This window comes from Bombyx mandarina, chromosome 11 (assembly GCF_030267445.1).
Source record: "Bombyx mandarina strain Sakado chromosome 11, ASM3026744v2".
Taxonomy (NCBI): domain Eukaryota; kingdom Metazoa; phylum Arthropoda; class Insecta; order Lepidoptera; family Bombycidae; genus Bombyx; species Bombyx mandarina.
In genome coordinates this window covers 12727729-12748669 of record NC_143218.1, presented here as the reverse complement: position 1 = coordinate 12748669, position 20941 = coordinate 12727729, and the positions used below count along the sequence as shown (strand labels likewise).

The 20941-nt window shown below is 36.2% G+C and overlaps 1 protein-coding gene across 2 annotated transcripts; it reads right to left on the bottom strand.

The window, feature by feature from the left end:
* Nucleotides 1-398: 398 nt before the first annotated feature.
* On the bottom strand, nt 399-18134 carry anchor (integral membrane protein GPR155 homolog anchor). 2 transcript variants are annotated; one of them, XM_089730988.1, is made up of 15 exons: nt 17999-18134; nt 17750-17929; nt 16694-16983; nt 16317-16612; nt 15993-16114; nt 15559-15724; nt 13210-13437; nt 11810-11962; nt 9911-10082; nt 8932-9111; nt 8367-8496; nt 7626-7803; nt 5257-5432; nt 4746-4871; nt 399-3484 (listed from the first exon to the last, which is right to left on the bottom strand). In XM_089730988.1, the coding sequence occupies exons 2-15, from the start codon at nt 17836-17838 to the stop codon at nt 3292-3294; spliced, it is 2499 nt and encodes an 832-aa protein (XP_089587114.1). In that variant the 5' UTR covers nt 17839-17929; nt 17999-18134; the 3' UTR covers nt 399-3291. The 2 variants fall into 2 exon arrangements, with proteins under 2 accessions (XP_089587114.1, XP_089587113.1); XM_089730987.1 differs by having other exon boundaries at nt 17750-18075.
* Nucleotides 18135-20941: the final 2807 nt, after the last annotated feature.

Here is a 20941-nt window from a genome sequence, read left to right as displayed (position 1 = left end):
TTAGTTACTGATTTAATTTTTTTTTAAGAGCTTAGATGGGTGGATGAGCTCATAGCCCACCTAGGTTAAGTGGTTACTGGAGCCCATAGACATTTACAACGTAAATGCGCCACCCGCCTTGAGATATAAGTTCTAAGGCCTCAGTATAGTTACAACAGCTGCCCCTCCCTTCACACCGAAATGCATTACTGCTTCACGGTAGAAATAGGCAGGGTGGTAACCATTAAAGATTGGAATGAGCCATCTGGAACTTATCACAAGAGTCAGTTGATAATAACTGTAAGTAGACATCCACTTTATTCAAGGAGGACGGTGATTACGAATTGTCTGCAAGACTCGCCATTAATTCAAGAATTATAATCTCATTAAAACGTTAAAGTAAATTAAAAAGTAAAATATAATTTGCAACAATATTTATTTAACATGATTATATAATAATACATAGATTACATTCCATTATTTTATTATAATTTTAAAATAATAACTAAATGCCAATCTTAACTTAAGAATTCGGCGTTATAAGTAGATACTATGCCATAGTAACCTTGTCGAAAAAAAACCTAAAATCAAAGTGTTTTGACCTGGGTCTAAATCCTTTAATGCACCAAATTACAAAAAGTTATGGGTCAGGCATATGTAACCAACTAATGATACTTTTTGATGAGATCACTCACTTCAAAAATAAATAAAATAAAATCTAGAATAGTTAAAATTACTTTTACACTATCACTTTCTACAATATTAAAATCACCTTGCAAAATAAATAACAATGTGTTACAAAAAAAACCGGTTTGATCCTTTTCTGCTAGCTATACAGGGTATAGGTACTGTATACACTTAAGCATTATGTAAGTTAAGCTTGTGCAGTTTTGCCTGTACATGGGATTGAATATTAGTGGAATTGTATGAAAATTTGCTATATTTGTCAGAATATGCTTGTGTAGATAAAATGTACTGGTAAAACTGCGTGTTTGTCACCAGCACTGGTAAGTTTCTAGTGATTAGTAATAAATAATAATAGTACTAGGACTACTAGGTCATTATTGAGCGCATCCAATACTGCTTCGGTGGCATTTGGCTGAGAACTTTGACGGACAGTTGGTAAAATTCTCTACGAAAGGATAATAATAATTAGCATTGTAAATTGGATTTCGTCACGTTTAAGATGACGGATTGGCCTGCGCTTTTTAATTTCAAAGTTGTTAAATTCTACACGCAATTCTGTCTTTTTTTTCTGACTTGACTTTTAATAGTTCTACAAAGATTTCACAGATGTTAAAGTCACAGCTCATTAGAGCCACCGGTACTCACTCCGCACCAGCTCGCCACGTGCGGTTAGTATTCTTTATATGGACTTGTATGGGTATGCGCTCACTACATCAACTCCGTAGCATCACCGGATCGCCTCGGTTGTAAGCATACACGCGCTGTGGACCATTCGGCGACAACTCGCTGCTCGCATGCTTGCCTTACGATGACTGCGCATTGCCAATGCTGGCCACAAAAAAATCACACGAGAACGACACGTGCCAATAGTTAACAGACTACTGGAAAATTCGTTGAACAAGCGACGTCCAGTCGTTAACCACGTGGCGGCCATACGTGGACCACTTATCGACCACGAGTGAACGCCGCGCGACGAGGCGGTGGGGAGTGGGTGCCGGGTGACTCTAATGAGCTGCGAACTTTAATGGGCAAGATTTAATTATACTCGATACTACCACTTTCATTTTCACTGCCAATAAATTTTCTGACAGCAGTAGGGGGTATTTCCAATATTATCCTATATATCTTACTGTTACATAATTAACAGTTAATATTTTACTACAATATATACGAAAAAATAGTTCTACATACATAATATTATAAATCGCCTAGATGATATGAGTGTCTACTGCCAATAATGTTGAGTTGTTAACTGGTAGTGAAATAGTTGTCCAAAATAAATTCACCCCGGTACACTGAGATGGTCTCTCAAGACCATCAACTTAATTAAGAAAAAAAAAAAACTGTCCAAAATAAATGTCATCTAAAGCTAGGTTACAATTTTTAAATTTGTATGTGGATTATTAATCCTTTGACTATGCTTTATATAAAGACATTAAATACACTTAGTATTATTAATTACAAGTATACATGATGAAATTTTCCAGTGAAATATGAGTCTCAAAATTAAAACCATGAGGAAAGACACAAAAAATGTAATTTTTGATGAAAAGCAAACCATCTCAATCTCATCTCATCTCAAAATCAATTTAACCAAGTTTATTTTCAAATCAATATATTATGTTTCTTATTATAATCAAATACCAGACTTTAATGATACAAGTTTTGCAGTTATATTAAAGTATGGCTTAATTTGTTGTGTCGGTTTACTAATTCAAACTTTAAGAGCCTTCAATTTAGATCCAGATTTTTCCTGCTCACTTGACAATTTCGCCTTGTGCTACTACTCTAAAAATCTAGCCTTGTGCCTCTACTCTAAAAATACAATTTCATTTATTTATGAGATATAATAGAGAGCTTAAGCTTTTAAGTTTCCCATAGGCGGATCAGCTCATGGTCCAATAGCTACATACTAAGTGATTACTGATCTCTTTCAAACCAGAGACAGAGTAATATATGCTGTTATTTAATAATTCATTACAAAACTAAGCAGATAGAATGGCAATTTGTATAACTGAACGATATCGACTACAAACAATGTCATTTAACTAAAATTAATTTTTCCCAAGTTTTTAAGGATACCGACGGAATGCTCACTTTATATTTAATCCCATATATACAAACAAAAATTTAAAAACCGCAATTTTAAACTAGATTCATTGGAATTAGGTCTCACTATCTGTTAATTAATAATTAAGCTCACTACTAACTGGCAAGATAAAAATCCTATATTAATGCGATGTCAAGTCAAAACTTCAATGAAATTTTATCTTAAAACTATCATGTTTTACCATCTCCATAATCAAGGTCATGTCGTTCCACGACGTTCTTAGGGCTCATTTATTTAAGTAGATTATATCGGTTACGAAGAAGATCGTAGGCGTAAATATCAGGTAACAATATTGTTGGTACACTAGTACTAGTACACTATACTAAAAAATATATTTGTTTACAAATAAAATATAGAGGTGAGGCGTTTTCGTTCCTCGAATACTATTACACGTTTGACGAGATCATACAGTTAAGGGTGAGTACAAATCACTTTCGTTTGACTTATAATCATCTCCGTGTAAAACAGCTGTGACTGGAGATTGTAATCATAATATTGACGTCACACGTCATAATCTACTTGAAAGCGTAGAGCATTGGTGAATTTGTGAAGTGATGAGCGTCACTCACGTGCGCTATGAGTCGACCGTCGACCAAATGTCGTCCATACGTGACCGCTTCATATTCGTCTTTGGCGAGACCGCAGTCAATTAACCATTTCACAAGACACGAGCCCCTGAAGACACCACGGTACGTTCTCATGCGCCATCTGAATGTAAATAATTTAATTATTTTTTAGGCAAAATCGATCTTGCTGGTCTTGTAATTGACCACCACCTCGACGATTCGTGAAATCTAGAAACGCACAATGTCAAATGAGACAATTAATTCGTGTGATTATTTGAGGTAATCCCATCATCCTTTTTATGCAACAGCCTCATCCGCCGACGAAGTAGAATTCATCATTACTAGATGAAACTGCTGTCTTCATTAGAGAGAATATAATATATTTACACTATCATTATTTTTATGCACTTCCTTTCTCCGAGATTCCGCTATGATATGTGCTGTTATAAACAGAGACTGCAAAGTTCTTAGCAGTAAGCAGTCAATGGCTTGGAGAAGTTCCTGAGGCTGCTGACTCATCAAATTTATGTTAGGTACGTTTTTTTCTTCTTCCTCTTAAGAGCAAGATTATTTCTGACCATTGTGTGTTGAGTTTAATATATACATATATTTATATTTTCCTTCATTAAAAAATGCATTATAATAATTATTTCTGCATCAACCTCGGTTGTCTAGTAAATAAGATTTATCATTAATTCCACATAATGTACCTTAATGTGTGAAGTCAAACAAATATTTTTAAGTTAGATTAAGTCCGCACGGGTAGGTACCACCACCCTGCTTATTTCTGCCGTGAAGCAGTAATGCGTTTCGGTTTGAAGGGTGGGGCAGCCGTTGTAACTACACTTGAAACCTTAGAACTTATACCTTAAGGTGGGTGGCGCATTTTCGTCGTAGATGTCTATGGGCTCTAGTAACCATTTAACACCAGGTGGGCAGTGAGCTCGTCCACCCATCTAAGCAATAAAAAAAAACGTGTGACACTCGGGAACTGCCGCGGTAAAGCTATTGGTTGGCATTTTTATCAACTTATGCAATTATAATTCGACAATGATAATTTAATATTAAAACAATAATAAAACAAGACCACGCTATATTAAACATTAATAAAAGCAAGAAAATAACTGTCCCCTTCACACTCATAAGCTAGACCGCGCGAGAGAGAGATGGGCAGACTTTTCATGATGCGCATGCAGTGTGACGTCACGCCACGCGCTTATACACCACAAACACTACACAAGCGCAACGTGTGAATGTGTTGACCGCGAGCTACATAATAGGCGTAGTGGGGGTGTCAGGTTATTTTCGTTACGGAATTCGGCGGATTCAGTCGCCGCGCTCAAAGCCCGCGATAAAATCTATGCAATAGCTTTAAAAAAAAGATAACACAAATTGATTCATACCTAGTATCTTTTGCAATAGCATCCCTGCAACGGTCCAGGTGATGTGAAATAAACTGATCACAGACGTGCTTTGTTTCAAAACTCAAATCCTCTATAGACGGGAGAATCACTGTATCGGCTCCGTACCTTTGAAATAATTAATAGAAATTTAATACACATAAAATGTATTTGTGGGCTGCATTCGGATTTTTTCACCTTTCTTTGAATTTACTCTAGTAGTTAAACCTTAACTGTATGGTATAACTCTTGTACAGAATAAACAATTTTAATAGAATAATAAATATATTTAAGTATATACGTTAATTATTAAGACTAGGTAACTACTAACAAACTAAAGACTAAGCAGTTAACTGTAATTTTCTTTTGTTTAGTAGGTATTGACTAGCTTTAGGGTTGACGATACAAGAATTAAAAAATTCTTAATTTTTTTTATCCATTGCCGTAAAAATATCATTATCAGTGATTATAGACGAAATTCGACCACTAGACAAACATAAATAAAATAACTTACCATTTAGTTTTTAAATATCTTAAAGTTGGGACCAGTATTTCTTCGGGATCAACACCAAACAGTATGAACAGGACCAAGCCTTGTCCATAGTTCGCAGCAACGTCCAGAAATTCGATTTCAACGAACACACCACTTTCGTCTTTCAGCATCATTCTCCAGGTAGTGTAAGTTATGCCCTAGAAAAATAAAAAGAAGCTGAAGTTTGATATACTAGAAACGATAAAAGTTATTAGTAAGACCATTCCTGTCTACGTTAATAGACATGCGTGTCCTTCAAGGTTTGGAAAGAATCCTTAGCGATAAGTGGGAACTGTATACTTACTGTATACTCCCTTACCGATGCCTTAGAGCAATTTTTTTTTCCTACTTATTCTGGTAACCTGGAGGGGTTATTTTAGATTCACCGAGCTAGTAGGTGAGCTCACGGGGCTCAAACCGGGAGTGTTGTTAACAATGGCCCTAGCAAGTGCAGTGCACCGGATCGGAAACGCGACCCACTCAGAAAATGCGGCGAAAAAAATCTGGGGCTGTGTGTGTCTATGGGTAAATTTACTCACCGAGCCTTGCGACGGGTTCGGCGAGGACGGTGACCGGTGCTTGAGGTACCTAAAAGCACCGTTATTGGATCAGGAGGATCCGTAATGACGTGTTTAGGATGACGTCAACTGTTCACTATTCGGTCCACAGGATCGGTTATGAAATTTCCGGCGGCCACGACAAGAGGGTTTTCGTGTCGTGCCGCCTTCTCAAAGTAGCGCATTGATGCCGACTGTTCGGCGGGGACGGTGACCGTTTCAGAGCAATGCTAACAATTTATCAAAAAAACACTTCAGAGACGCCGTTTTCGTTGTCTTCAATAAGAATAAACATCAAGGAAGACACATGTTTTTTTTGCGTACCAATAGCTATGTTATTTTACATTACAATCACTTAGTTTAGATGTTGTTAGCTCAAAAATATGTTTATGATTATTGATGCAAAATAAAACACAAGCAACTATCGTGCTATCATTAATTTTATTATTTATGGGCGAAACTCAACGATGAAAATTCAATATCGACTGATATTATCGTGTATAGAATGTGTCCTTGGTTGTTAATTATAGACGCAATTTAGGCTGGTCTTTCGATAATATTGTCGTAAACAGCACAGAACCATAACAAAAAAAAAACCACAGTATTAGGATCCGCCGTTTCATATCCATCGAAATGAGTAATACATTTTATTCTTAACAGGTACTTTACTTTCTTTGCACTTATAGATATATATTTATTTATTTATTGCATAGATGGTTGTAAGAGCTCACAGCCAACCTGGTGCTAAGCGGTTACCGGAACACATAGACATCTACAATGTAAATGCCGCCACCCACCTTGAGATATTACTTCTAAGGTTTCAGTATAGTTACAACGGCTGCCCCACCCTTCAAACCGAAACACATTACTGCTTCACGGTAGAAATAGGCAGGGTAGTGGTACCTACCCGTGCGGAAAGTGGTCCTACCACCAGTATCCTTTACAATGCGGAATCACAAAGTATGAACGTGAGATGACATAGGTGACAATAGATAAAGTTTATAATCGTTTGTAATTTTTGCGAATAAGTTGTCGACGGTCAGAACACATGTGGAGAGCGTGTTGTGTGTGTCCGCTCGATTGGCATCCGGATCATATCAATCAAACTATCCGTATTAAAGATGCGACATTATTCCATTTGCTTCAAAACGGGCGCTGGTATTGATGTCGTACGTTTGATTAGGATAACTGAGGCCTATAAAATCAAAGGCAGCTAAACGCTTTAATGTAGTAAAATGGATTAACTATGGCCCCATCTTGTTTAGTTAGTTGTACACGCTTTAGTATTTTCATGTTATAACAAATGCAGCTAAATTTCTATCAAATTCAGTTCAAAAATTGTATTTTTACTCTGTACTCAAATATAAACGAAGTTTTGTCATTTAAAATTCAGATTATTAGTAATATTCTCATTCTTTATAAATCTGCTTTAAAATAAAGAATAATCGAAGCTACTCGAACAAAGTTATTTCAGCTTCTCAAACCGGGAGTGTTGCTAACACCGGCCCTAGAAAGAGCACTACTTCGATGGATCGGGAGGATCCGTAATGACGTGCTTAGGGCCGACTTTTGTAGTTTATCTGAATATTGGACAGACTAGGATTTAGATTTTGTAGGCGTGGCTTGGAATGTAGGCAGCGGCTTGGCTCTGCCCCTGGCATTGCTGAAGTCCATGGGCGACGGTAACCACTCACCATCAGGTAGGCTGTATGCTCGTCTGCCTAAAACGGCTATAAAAAAAAAATGCCTTTTATTTTATAAGCCTCATTACTACTCTCTACTACTGCTACTCACAATAAACATGGAGAGACTGTAGATGATGATGAGCACGGTGTGCTTGAGTAGTTGCGCGGTGCGGGCGCGCGCGAGCTCGTGCGGCAGGAGGCCCAGCGCCGCCGCCGCGCGCTGCACGTCGCGCGAGTGCGGGCACGCGCCGTCCGGTGCACGCCGCCACGACGGGCACGCGCACTCTCTGCAACGCAACACAGACTAACTCTTAGCTATTCTAGCTTTGTTTTATGCGTGGATGGGTTGTGAGCTCTTCGACTCATCTATTGTTTCAATTGTATAGTTATAACTTCTGCCTCACCTTTTAAACCCGAAGGCATCACTGCTTCACGGCAGAAATAGGCAGGGTGTTGGTACCTACCCGTACGAACTCACAAGATGTTCTACCACCAGTAATTACGCAAATTGTAATTTTGCGGGTTTGATTTTTATTACACGACGTTGTTCCTTCACCGTGGAAGTCAATCGTTAACATTTGCTAAGTATGTATTTCAGTAGAAAAATTAGTACCTGCCGGCGGGATTCAAACACTTGTTGCATCGCTGGATACGAATACACCGGGTGTCTTATCCTTTAAGCCACGAAGGCTTCAAAACCTATAAACGATCTGACGGGACGTCTGGTGATAAGTGACTACCAGAGTCAAACACTATTATCCGCCACTATTTACCAATAAAACATTACGTAAAAAACTATTAGTATTAACCATTAATATGAAAACGCAATGTTAACTCGCCCATAACTAACCTGATGTTACTGCCAAGATCTTCGATATCATTTGAGTCGGCGAGATCATTTTCACAGTCGGGATCGTTAGAACAGCATCCGTTAGGCTGTCGGCTGGGCGATGGAGACGCAGTTATGGTGCCGTAGCAACCTTTGTGAATAAATAACAGTTAAGATATTTAAACCGATTCTTGCTTTTTATATTATATATATTTATTTAGATGACGACCTAGTATGATTTCTTATAAATTGTTAGCGTATAAAATATCAGGGTTAAGTTATTGCTGTTCAATATAAATATGTATTATAAATGCATATGAACGTAATTTTGTTAGTAATTTTTGAAAACGAAGAATTTTGTACGATACGAATAATACTGACTATTTTTTTAATCTAGCTATCATGAAAAGCTAACAAGGAATTTTAATTTCAAGTAATCCATGTCACCGCTTGATTTGGCAAGGGACAGACAGACAAATTACGACTAATACTCTTAACTACACTATATAATTTTTTTATATATAAATTATAAATAGCAGTAACATAATTTGAATGCTGTCTAAAAATAAAAACAAAGGGGACAAACCTAATGCTGCATTAGTGTCACCAGACACAGACTGTGCCTGTGACGTAGGCTCCATATTCTCTACAAGACTACTGGTTTCTTCAGGAGGACTAAAGTTAGTGGTGGCTTCCGCGGACAAGGAAGCGAACAGCGCACTTCGACGTCGCAATCTTATGTACACAATCAGGCATCCGGTTGTAACTGTGAAAAGTAATTGCTTTCATTATATTAAATTTATTAAAGACTAGCTGTACCCGTCCTCTTCGCTGAGCATTTTAACATTATTATTTCTCACCCCCACAAAGATTCTCATCATGAATGCCCCCGCAACTGGTGTAGGGAGTCCAACGCTCATATAAATATTAGCCTGTCCATTAAGTACATGTATTTTCTACATGGATACCAAGTTTCAAGTCAATCGGATGCACGGTTCAGTAGTTATAACGGAACATCCGTAAAAACCACTGTAGATTTATATATTAGTATAGATACCTTAAAACAGGGGTTCCCAAACTATTTTGGGCATGATACCCCTTTTCTAAAATGAACTGATATCACAGACCCCCATAGCCAATTTACTTTAAAAATCCAATCTGACTTGCCTATTTTTTTTATATTGAATAAATGAGTTTTTTTAAGAAGGAGGCATTTGCTAAGAACTACCCGTGAGCCTGCAAAGGAAGCCTAAGAGCTCAAGGATACGAACTTTGGCACGCTTTGTTAAGTTTTTTAAAAGTACAACAATAATGCTTTCTTCTAAGTAAGAATGACCTTCACCAATTTGATTAATTATTCATAGCCATGAACTTTTTTTGCGGCAATCCTATTGTACGCGTCGACAAAAATTTTTTTTTGTTAAAATATAATTTTCACCTAATTATAAATTGGTGAAGGTCGTTCTTACGTAGGATCCTCTTCTCTTATCTTATCTTGAAAGTTTCAAATAAGAACTTGTGTTACGTTAATAGGGATCGACATTTAGAACTCGTCTTAAACTTACCCGTCAAGCAAAATACTAATAAACATAGTCTTATTGCGTCCGTCGCTTGGCTGTTAATATTCTCTGTGCTAGATTTTGTTGCGAGAAGGACTGTCACCATCACGGCGGGAGCTCCCCAAGCTACGAAGCCCAAGACTGGCCACAATGTCACAACAAAACACGGACCACGGCTCTGAAAACAAATATTGACAATTATTTATTGATGTTGCTTAGAGAGAGATAGAAAAAGAAAGAGAACATACTTTATTGCACACCAAACCACAATTATCATTAGAAAACCGTCATCAAGCAGATACGTTTGTACAATAGGCGGTCTTATCGCTAAAAGCGATTTCTTCCAGATAACCCTTTAATTACCCGAAATTCTGGACAGATAAACATACAGCAGGTATGTTGCTATTAATTGTCTTCTATTAATAATACATTATTTAAGAAAATACATACATACAATAAATAGATAAATTAAATTAAATATAATATTATTATGTTAAACATAATATGAAATCACTATATGATTTATATTCCAATATACTAATAATATACTTACATACACATAATAAATCAACAGTATGAATAAAGCATAAGGAAGCAAACAACACTAGGCGGATAGGTAATGTTTCTTCACTATTCTTTTAAAGCAATTTAAAGTTGGAGCACTCGTCACAAACGTTCAAGGAATTCTTTGATATTCCATTCTCCCCAGTTTACCAATCGAGTAAAATTGATCCCTACTACCTTGGACGCTTGGATCCTTAAATGTTTACAGAAATCATTTTTCCCATGTAATTTAAAGAATGCTATAATTTTTTTTTATTGCTTAGATGGGTGGACGAACTCACAGCCCACCTGGCGTTAAGTGGCTACTGGAGCTCAAAGACATCTACAACGTCTTACCACCAGTAATTACGCAAATAATAATTTTGCGGGTTTGGTTTTTATTACACGGTGTTATTCCTTCACGGTGGAAGTCAATCGTGAGCATTTGTTAAGTACGTATTTCATTAGAAAAATTGGTACCCGCCTGCGGGATTCGAACACCGGTGCATCGCTCAACACGAATGCACCGGACGTCTATCCTTTAGGCCATGACGACTTCAGACTTCTGTTTTGAAAGGCTATGAAATATCAATCTTCAAACAAGATTTGAACTCAGCCGTAAGCGACTTGGCGGTGAACGACGGTGACCATTGATCATCAGATGGCTCTTATGCTAAACTCCCTTTGAAAAATAATAAAATAATTTATTAAAAAACATTACACAACAAAAAATATTCTTTTTCCAAGGTATATATGATGAAACTGCTTTCAGACTACGCTATAATATAATAACATATAGTATATGTATAGCTCATAGCACAATAATATTGTTACGCGCTGGGGTCGGGATAAATAAATGTTCCACCAAAGTACAACTTCAAACTGTATTCAACACTTAGAACACTTAAAACACTCAACAAACACTTTAAAATTCTCAATTCACTTCTTCCGCTTCGCTTCAGGTGACCCGTTCGCTGTTTCGCTTCTAGTATTTCCGTTTACTAACTGCGTGCCATCTCTGGAACGCTTTTATAGTCGAGACAAAATCCCTAGAATCGTCGAGAATATTTCACAAAAGTCTAGTATTGTGTTTCCGCTATCTGACAATAGATGGCATTGTACATCTCGAACGCTCTAGATGCTACTAGATCTTTCGCTATTCGTTCGACTATTCGGCGATAGATGGCGTTACTCTTACCGGCGAAACAGTATTCATTGCGTCATGCCTGTGCAAGTGTGAATGGGCTAATAATAAACCAGTTTAAGGTTTGGAGTTACTATTTCAATATTTTTTTCCTTATTTATGTATTTTTAATGTACTTAAATGCTGGTAGCACATTGTACTGTACAAATTATACATACCTGCAACATAAGGATGCCGACAGAGAGCATGGAAGTCCATAGCAGACACGAGTACATGCTAAAAGAGAGAAATGCTTGTTGGATCGTTGCATTCAAAGACGGTGCAGAAGTATTATGTGGTCCTCCCCAGATTACACTCACGGCCAAAAGTATCTACAAACAATACACGCAAATATTACAGAAATCATTAATAATTAACTTTCAATACGAATGTAATGATTTCTGATCTTAGTTGGACCTTATATCTCAAGTTTACATTCATGTATCAGTGTTTGTAAACTAGTTAAATGAGGAGGACTTGTCTTCGTGACCTGAGACCGCTGATCTTGCGTCGCCTGATTTTTGATTAAAAAGTGAAAGTATGTAGTGTAAAACAATTTTACAATCGAGATTTTATTGTTGTATTGGGAACACTGCTTTTTCTATTTTCGGAAACAAACACTTTCAGCACAAAAAGTTAGAAAAAAAACTATAAAAAAAAACTACGTAATCTGACTTTTGTTTGTTTGTGCATGCTAATCACTACATAGTATAAAACAAAGTCACTTTCTCTGTCCCTATATCCCTATGTATGCTTAAATCTTTAAAACTACGCAACGGATTTTGATGCGGTTTTTTTTAATAGATAGAGTGATTGAAGAGGAAGGTTTATATGTATAATAAATAATAAATTAGTTTCCGAAGCGAAGCGAGGGCAGGTCGCTAGTCTAAAATATGACTGAGAGTTTTTTTTAAATATTACTATTAGTATATTCGTGCCAAGGAACCCTTAAGGGCGTCACACACGGCGAAGATACTATAATATTTTATCTTAACATACAATATCGCTCGCTATACATTTTGTATGTACTATCAAATACTTAATTTTTTTTTTAACTGGTCCCGTGATATGTTCGTAAAGAACTTGTGTTACAGGTACCAGATAACGGAAATAAATATAAGATTTTTATTATACACATACACATATTTAATATACATCCATAACCCTGGAAAAGACATTTATATTTATCATACAAATATCTTCCCTTGGCGGGATTCGAACCCGCGACCCCTTGTGTAGTGACCATGTCACTTACCACTACAAATGTATAGCGAGCGATATTGTATGTTAAGATAAAATATTTTAATATCTTCGTCGTATGTGACGTCCTTTATCCTATTAAAAATTAAATGTTTAACAACTGTCACACAATTAAAACCGTTTCGCATTACTGCTTCGTTGCTGAAATAGGCAGGACGGTACCTACACGTAGGAGATCACAATATATCCTAACACTCGTAATTTACACTATTTGAAACTTCTATATATTTATAAAGATTTACTAACAGCATGGATTAAAATAACCCAGAATTGCAAATTCAAAGGTTTAGTTTTCATTCCATATTATTATATTTTCTACCTGGGATAAAAGAAGAGATATTGTTAATCTATGTGGCATCCTTCTGTGTTTCTTTGTAATAACAAAAACAATCAACACCCACAAGCAGCAAAGAAGTGCAACTATTGATAAATCAAAACCAAATTTTTTCATTTGTGCAGCATAATCCTTGTTTATTGATATGAGTTCAGCTGAGAGGAACATCATGGGACCAGACAGAAATGTGCAAATAACCATTGAGGAAGCCATCTGAAACAAAAAAGAATTTTGCTATCCAGAATAACAATTAAGTAGATTGGAGAAGCATTTGAGGCTGCTAAGGCCGAGGAAAATCTAAGAGAAAACTACTTTTTGCTGGATTTCATCCTCGTGTCTGCCGTGAGCTATAGCCATTAAAATAACTGCTGCAACACTAGTTTCAGAAAGTTTTTTTTTTTTATTGCTTAAATGGTGGACGAACTTACGGCCCACCTGGTGTTAAGTGGTTACCGGAGTCCATAGACATTACAACATGAATGGCGCCACCCACCTAACCCCACTCTTGGGTAACAGATACCAGGAGCAGCGGTAGGCAGCGGCTTGGCTCTGCCCCTGGCATTGCTGAAGTCCATGGGCGACGGTAACCACTCACCATCAGGTGAGCCGTATGCTGGTCTGCCTACAAGGGCAATAAAAAATAAAAAAAGCCCTTGATGGTAATTAAAAATGAATATATGTACCGGTAAAATGGGGCGATTAGGGATTGAGAGGCGAATCGGGAAAAAACCGGGAAAATCTTTCGACGCTCAATATAAGTTTTATATGCGTTGCAAAATCTTCCATTTTTTGTAGTTTAATAGTAGAATGTTGAAAGTTCACAAAACAACTCTGAATATGCATGATAATAGCTGATAACTTATAAAAAATCGCGTTTCAAATTAACTTCCTGTGGTGGTAATTATTTTAGTGCTAGAAACTTTGCTCTCTTTTATTTATTTGATAATAATAGAAGATGACTATGATTTATAAACGTTATTTAGTGTTTGAACCAGCATATATATTAAAGGTAAGTCTCAGTTGTTATTGGTTTTAATGTATTTGATTAAATAAAAATACATGTAAAAATCTGTTGTTTTTGGGGATATTGGGGACGTCTTAGGTACAAATAACAACGAAAAAGGGGTCAATTGGGATGAGAATACGTGACATGGAAACGACCTAAGTATAAATAGGTACAGGTTTGTAGGGTTGTCTATGTAGTTATAACAATATTTTGTAAATTTGTTGGTAAAAATCTGGTTTATTCGAAGCGAAATTGGGAATAAGTCTTTAGTTGAAATAGATAAGCAATTTAATATAAGTAAGTCGATTTTGCAGAGACATGTAACAAGATCAATGAAATCTCAAGGTGGACAAAAATGTCTAAGTAATACATAATAAAATATTTAATATTTGTTCAGAGTGGGGGTATTCATCTGATTAATCCATGGAATAACCGACACACCTAATCTCTTAACCCAGATAGAAATATCAGCACTGTCGATTGCACCTATAATTGAGGTGATGTCTGCCATGTAATTTTGTCAGTTTTTAATTTTTTTTTATTGATGATCACTTTGTTGGTGCAACTAAATAAATAAATAAATTAAAACTATATATGAAAATAAAAGTAGTGCCAACCCTAGCAAATTTCTCATTTCGTCCCAATTAACCGCAATTTTCGGGTAAATAGGGATTACACCTATTTTTGCATTTTTTGCTTAAACTGGAATGCTAGTTGCATAATTTTAAATTAGACAACAAAGATGCCCCCAAGACTCAATCATTTTGATCCTGATATAGCATTATATACATCAACAACTACCTTAAAATTGCTCATAAAGTTGGAATTTGTCCCTAATCGCCCCATTTTACGGTATATGTAATGTGATACACTTTTTTTTATAAAGAATTTGGCTTCAGCACCTTAGGCATCGATTTTACCAGTGTCAAGGTATTTACAAAAATTGCAGGTGCTTAGAGAGGAAAAAAATTACGAAATCTAAATACAAATCAATTTGGTCAGTTTTTCCATAAGCGAATCTGTGGTTTTAAGAGCAGCACAAACAAATATATATGTTAGACTATCTACTTTAGAGATAAATATTATTAGCAGATAAAAATTTACTCAGAATATTTACATGTTTAGAATAGACTAAAGTTAGTAAGCAATTAATATTAATAGGCCGGGGAATTTAATTTGGAAAGATATCATAAAGAGGGGATATGATATTGGGGCAGTTGAAGAAAATGTGATCCAGGGTACCCTCATCTAATCCACCCTCACAAAGAGAATGGTCACTGACTCTAATATGATACAATTAAAAAAGACTAGTTTAAAAGGGTGCTTACCAGATCAATTTCTAACTGATATAAACTAGAAAAAACAAACACAGCTGGTGCTGTTGGTATCGTTCCATACAGGAATGCATATGTAGACAAAGAAATTGTCTCAGATTCATTCGTTCCTGCATTAAGACTGCTCACACATTCCCTCATGACCACTGGCAGAATAATTCTGAAACATTTACGTAGTTATAACTTTTTTATAACAGTAGAAGGGATAGTGAAGCTATATATCCAACTGATGCTATATTTTCATTCTTCTAGATGACTATGTAGTAGACATTAAAACTTGAACACCTAGATGTGGTGTTCAAGTTTGAATGTGTATTATATTTAAAATGCAATCTAAGTCTTTGCATTTGCAGTGTTAGCAGAAATGTATATATCTATATATATTTTTTATTTTTTTTCATATTACACACTTATATTTTCTTACTTACAATTTGACCATAATCAATACACAGGGCAGCACAAGGGCAGGCCCTTTTAATTTGTGTATTTGTCCCACCATACGCAAGCCAAGAAGGAACAAGGCAGTTGCTGAGAAAGATTGACCAAATACCTAAACAAAGTAATGAATATAGTATAGTAAAAATAGAGTAAATAATTTTCAATCATTTAAATTTCAAGGAAATTATAGTATGTTTAAGCATTATGTGCATCTAACAAGATCATCTTAACTTTCTGCAGTCACAAAGTAGTGATATGGAACTGAAAAGGAGTTAATGTTTTCAAATATATTTTTTTCATTATCAGCATCTTACCTCCAACAAGCCTTCAATGTAAATAGATATTTTATGTTTAAAAGCGACATTGCCAATCATTCCCAAAATAGTCATTAAAAGCACAGGATTAAACACAATCCCTTTGAGAATTTGTTTCAACAATTTCAAGCTTTGCAATCCCTTTGCTTGAGAGTCAGCTTGCTGGTTTTGTCCTTTTTGTTTATCAATCTCCATTAAAATAAAGGCAATAGGGTTCAATATTGCCAGAGATACTGGTGCCATCAGGTATAGGTAAAGGGCATATTCAGGGTGGGTTTGGGCATATAGAGCATTTACTGAAAATTTACACCAAGTGTTATTTAATAAGAATTGTTCAAATGCTTTGCGTTAATCTTAATTAACTTACAAATACTCACTAATGGGATAGCCCAATGCAAAATCATTACTCTGAGTACAAAATATTGCAAAAATGCCAGCTCGTCCTAGATGAGTTGGTTTTGAAACTAATAACGTAATAAAAATCACAGCAAAAAACACAATCCCTTTTGCCACTAGAATGGCAAGCAGAAATGTCCAATTTACAGTACTGAAGTCAACTCTGGCCAATGAAAGGAATATTAAGGATGGCAGGGCAAATGTACCAACAAATGTGCCAATTCCCTTTGACTCAGCAGAGGAAACAATATTCAGACGTCCAGCAACATAACTGTAACAAAAACAATATTATAAAGGTATATGTATATCACAATATTCTAGATTATTTTTAGACACATTTTAAATTTGTATAAATTTATATAGGTAATTATAGTATTCATTTGTAACATAAAAATTTGTTTTTTCTGCATACTTAGGGGCACATGCTCAAGTCCCACCTGGTCTAAGTGGTAAGTGGATCCCTTGGACATTAACAGCGCAAATGCTACCACTCAGCTTGATTCATAAGTTCTAAGTGTCAATTATTATAGTACAATGGCAGCCCCACTATTCAAACCAAAACCCATTTTTTCTTTATGACCAAAATAGGCAAGGTAGTTAGTACCTACCCGGGAGGGCTCACAACGCACTTTACTAATAGTAAAAATGGTGGGTTATAAACACATAGTATGAAAGTATAATAAAATAAGTTGAGAAGTATTTTAAGCACACACACTGTAAAGTGTAGCCGGGATACATAATAATCATCATCATCAGCCAACAAATGTCGACTACTGGGCATGGGCCTACCCAATGTTCACAACAAAAAAGTCCTAGCCAGGATTAGCAAATAGATGTATAGGTACTGTTTATAGAATGGTTAAATATTTATTTATTCTGTATAAAGAATAAGCTTGTACATTTTCGACACGGTCAAGGACAATATAATTGCCTTTAATTTTTTTATTGTAAGGAGAGTTGAGTACTAATGTTTTAAATCAATATCCTGATTTAACCTTTTCAACTTTCATTTGTTTACGGTCCACTTGTGAACTTACCCGCAAATGATAATTGTAAAACACTGAAATAAGGCTGGATACAAATTGTCGGTTGTAGTATCTCCAAGATTAAGTTGAATTTGCTCCATTTCGCATAAAGTTTATTTTTCATTGGTCATTTTGACATGGTCAAGAATTGAAGATATGTAGTCTATCAAATTACAGTACACGTTGTTTCATCTGCAAATTAGTACAAATAATCCATAGGTTATGTAATGGTATGATGTTAATGTTTAATTTGCTACCTACTCTGAATTATGTTAATAATAAAATAATCCTTTCATAAAATGATTTTAAAATTTCATCAATGTATGTATTTTACTTTTTTAAAGGGATTTTATGACCTGGTAACTAAGACCTTTAGGTCAAGTCTTATTTTAATTTTGATGAATAGTGCACTAAACTTTTTTATGTATGTAATGAAAAAAATGTATGTATGAAAAATGACATTTATAATATAAAGTGAATTTTTATTTTTTTATTGCTTAGATGGTTGGACGAGCTCACAGCCCACCTGGTATTAAGTGGTTACTGGAGCCCATAGACATCTACAACGTAAATGCGCCACCCACCTTGAGATATAAGTTGTAAGGTCTCAGTATAGTTACAACGGCTGCCCCACCCTTCAAACCGAAACGCATTACTGCTTCACGGCAGAAATAGGCAGGGCGGTGGTACCTACCCGCGCGGACTGACAACAGTGTGCTTAGTGCGAGTTTTGTAACATTCTCACTAGCGAGCCAGTTTGCTCAAATTTGTATGCAATTGGAACAGCGCCCCTAGCGGCAAACGTACTCGGTGTTATTTTGTGAGTGCGAGTTCATATTAACGTTGTGATCTCGTAACCGAGTAATTTTACCGAAATGAGTACTACGAATGACATTTGGGCGAGTGCGTGTTACAAATTAGTGGATTTTAACGTTTCGATCGAGTATTTCTTTAGTAGTTTTATTTTTCCAACTAGAGAGGCAAAAATATCATGCCATAGAGCCTAATCTTTTTTTATGAAAAATGATAATATGGAGTGAAATGGATTTGATTAATTTGAAGCATTAATCAATTGGCATGGAATGAAATGAAATGAGATCAGATAATATGGGATAAAATATAATCTCTGCAAAATGCTGATTATATACTGAGATTTTTTTCAGTGGACCTTTTCGAAGACTTCGAGAAGCTACGTCCAGCGGTTTTGTTTAATTTTTTTAAATTTTCGCACTTTCACAGATACTAAACAGTTAATAAACCCACGTTACTTTGTTATTGCACAGATGGGTGGACGAGCTCCCGGCCCACCTAATCTTAAGTGGTTACCGGAGCCCATAGACATCTACAACGCAAATGCCGCCTCCCACCTTGAGATATTAGTTCTAAGGTCTCAGTATAGTTACTACGTCTGCCCCACCCTTCAAGCCGAAACGCATTACTGCTTCACGACAGAAATAGGCAGGGCGGTAGTACCTACCCGTACGGACTCACAAGAGGTCCTACCACCAGTAATTACGCAAATTATAATTTTGCGGGTTTCACTTTTATTACACGATGTTATTCTTTCACCGTAGAAGTCAATCGTGAACATTTGTTGAGTACGTATTTCAATAGAAAAATTGGTACCCGCCTGTGAGATTCGAACACCGGTGCATCGCTTCAACACGAATGCACCGGACGTCTTATCTTTTAGGCCACGACGACTTCAGAAATGAATTTGATTAAAATGAGACGAGACGAGACGAGACAAGACGAGATGAAATGAGATGTGGTGGTCATTTACTGAGACTTTTTGGAGGATCCGAGAAGTTACGTTCAGAGGCTTTGTTTCATTTTCCGAAATTTGTGCAGATATTAAACAGTTCATAAACCACCGTTATTAGTATTACACATTTAAACCTGAAGAAATACTAAATAAACAAAATAAAACAAATCACACAACTTCACTCCTCAAGTTCCCGCCAAAAAGTCCGAAATTTATTTGAGGTTTCATACTTCAGTGTTTGAAGCACTCATACGGTGAGTAGTGTTGTTCGAGCCCATTAATGTCTCGAAATCATCGATGCTTACAATTCGAAATATCGAAGTATCGAGTTAGTTGAATATATAACAAATACTTTTAGTGATTAATAATGTCTTTGAAGAAAATAAAAATTGTTAAATAGATTGCTAGGTATTTGATGAAAACAGTACATTCATCTTTATGACGTCGACGCGAGAAATGAAATTAGGTCAAAATTATTTTTGTTGTAATCAGCTGTCCCAACCTTCATCCCGAAACCCATGGCTACTTGAAGCAGAAATGAGCAGGATGGTAATATCTATCAATGTGACTAAACTTAAGCACTACCGGCAGTGATTACGTTAGATTCAAATTTTTACAACTATAGTAGAATTATTTTGTCCGTGCAGTTTAGGTCATAAAACATAGCCCAGCTAAGGCAGTGAGCATGTTGCGCGAGCGCAATGCCATTACCGATAAATACAAATGAGTCATCGAAGGCAGGTACACGGCGGTGGGGTGGTATACGAAGGGTGGTCAGACATTGTTATGTTAAGAGCCATTTGTTGTACCTACCTGCAAATTATAGTACATATGTCGAAGAGAAATGTAATTTTGTGCATTCGCTCTCTGAATTACTTTAGTGACACAATGGCTACTCCTTTAATATACCAGCACAAGCACGTGTTAAATATACCAGCACAAGCACGTGCTATTATCAACAATGTGTTAAAAAATTTCACTAAAATGAGAATAGATCCTGAAAAGTTACAAAGTGTTAATTTCAGCCGTTCTCGTTAACTTGCTGCGGCGGTATGTGGTGTAAGTGTTCGATTAATGATTTTTTCTTTCATTTTTATCACTAACCCACAAAATGACAAAACTAAAAACACTATCGATAACGCTTATCAACAACAATAATGCACATCACTATGCCCGTCCATAAGGCTCGTGAGTGGAACAGAGAGCGAAATACTCGCTTCACCGCTCTGATTTTTTATGACCCAAACTGCACGGACAAAATAATTCTACTATAGTGCCCATTTTTACCACAACGCAGCAGTGCTAACAGCTGGCCGAGCACCTCCAAAGGAGACCTAACAACTCAAGGGTAGCTCCCGGGCTATGTTTTATGACCCAAACTGCACGGACAAAATAATTCTACTATAGTTGTAAAAATTTGAATCTAATGTAATCACTGC

Bases quoted from the DNA above. Each gene is read 5' to 3' on its own strand.
- anchor (XM_089730988.1), bottom strand. From the start codon at position 17,838: ATGGAGCAAATTCAACTTAATCTTGGAGATACTACAACCGACAATTTG. The intron at 8,497-8,931 runs GTTTGTCCCCTT...TTATTCACAAAG, and splicing joins TGACACTAATGCAGCATTAG to GTTGCTACGGCACCATAACT. The intron at 4,872-5,256 runs GTAAGTTATTTT...ATTATTTCAAAG, and splicing joins AGATATTTAAAAACTAAATG to GTACGGAGCCGATACAGTGA.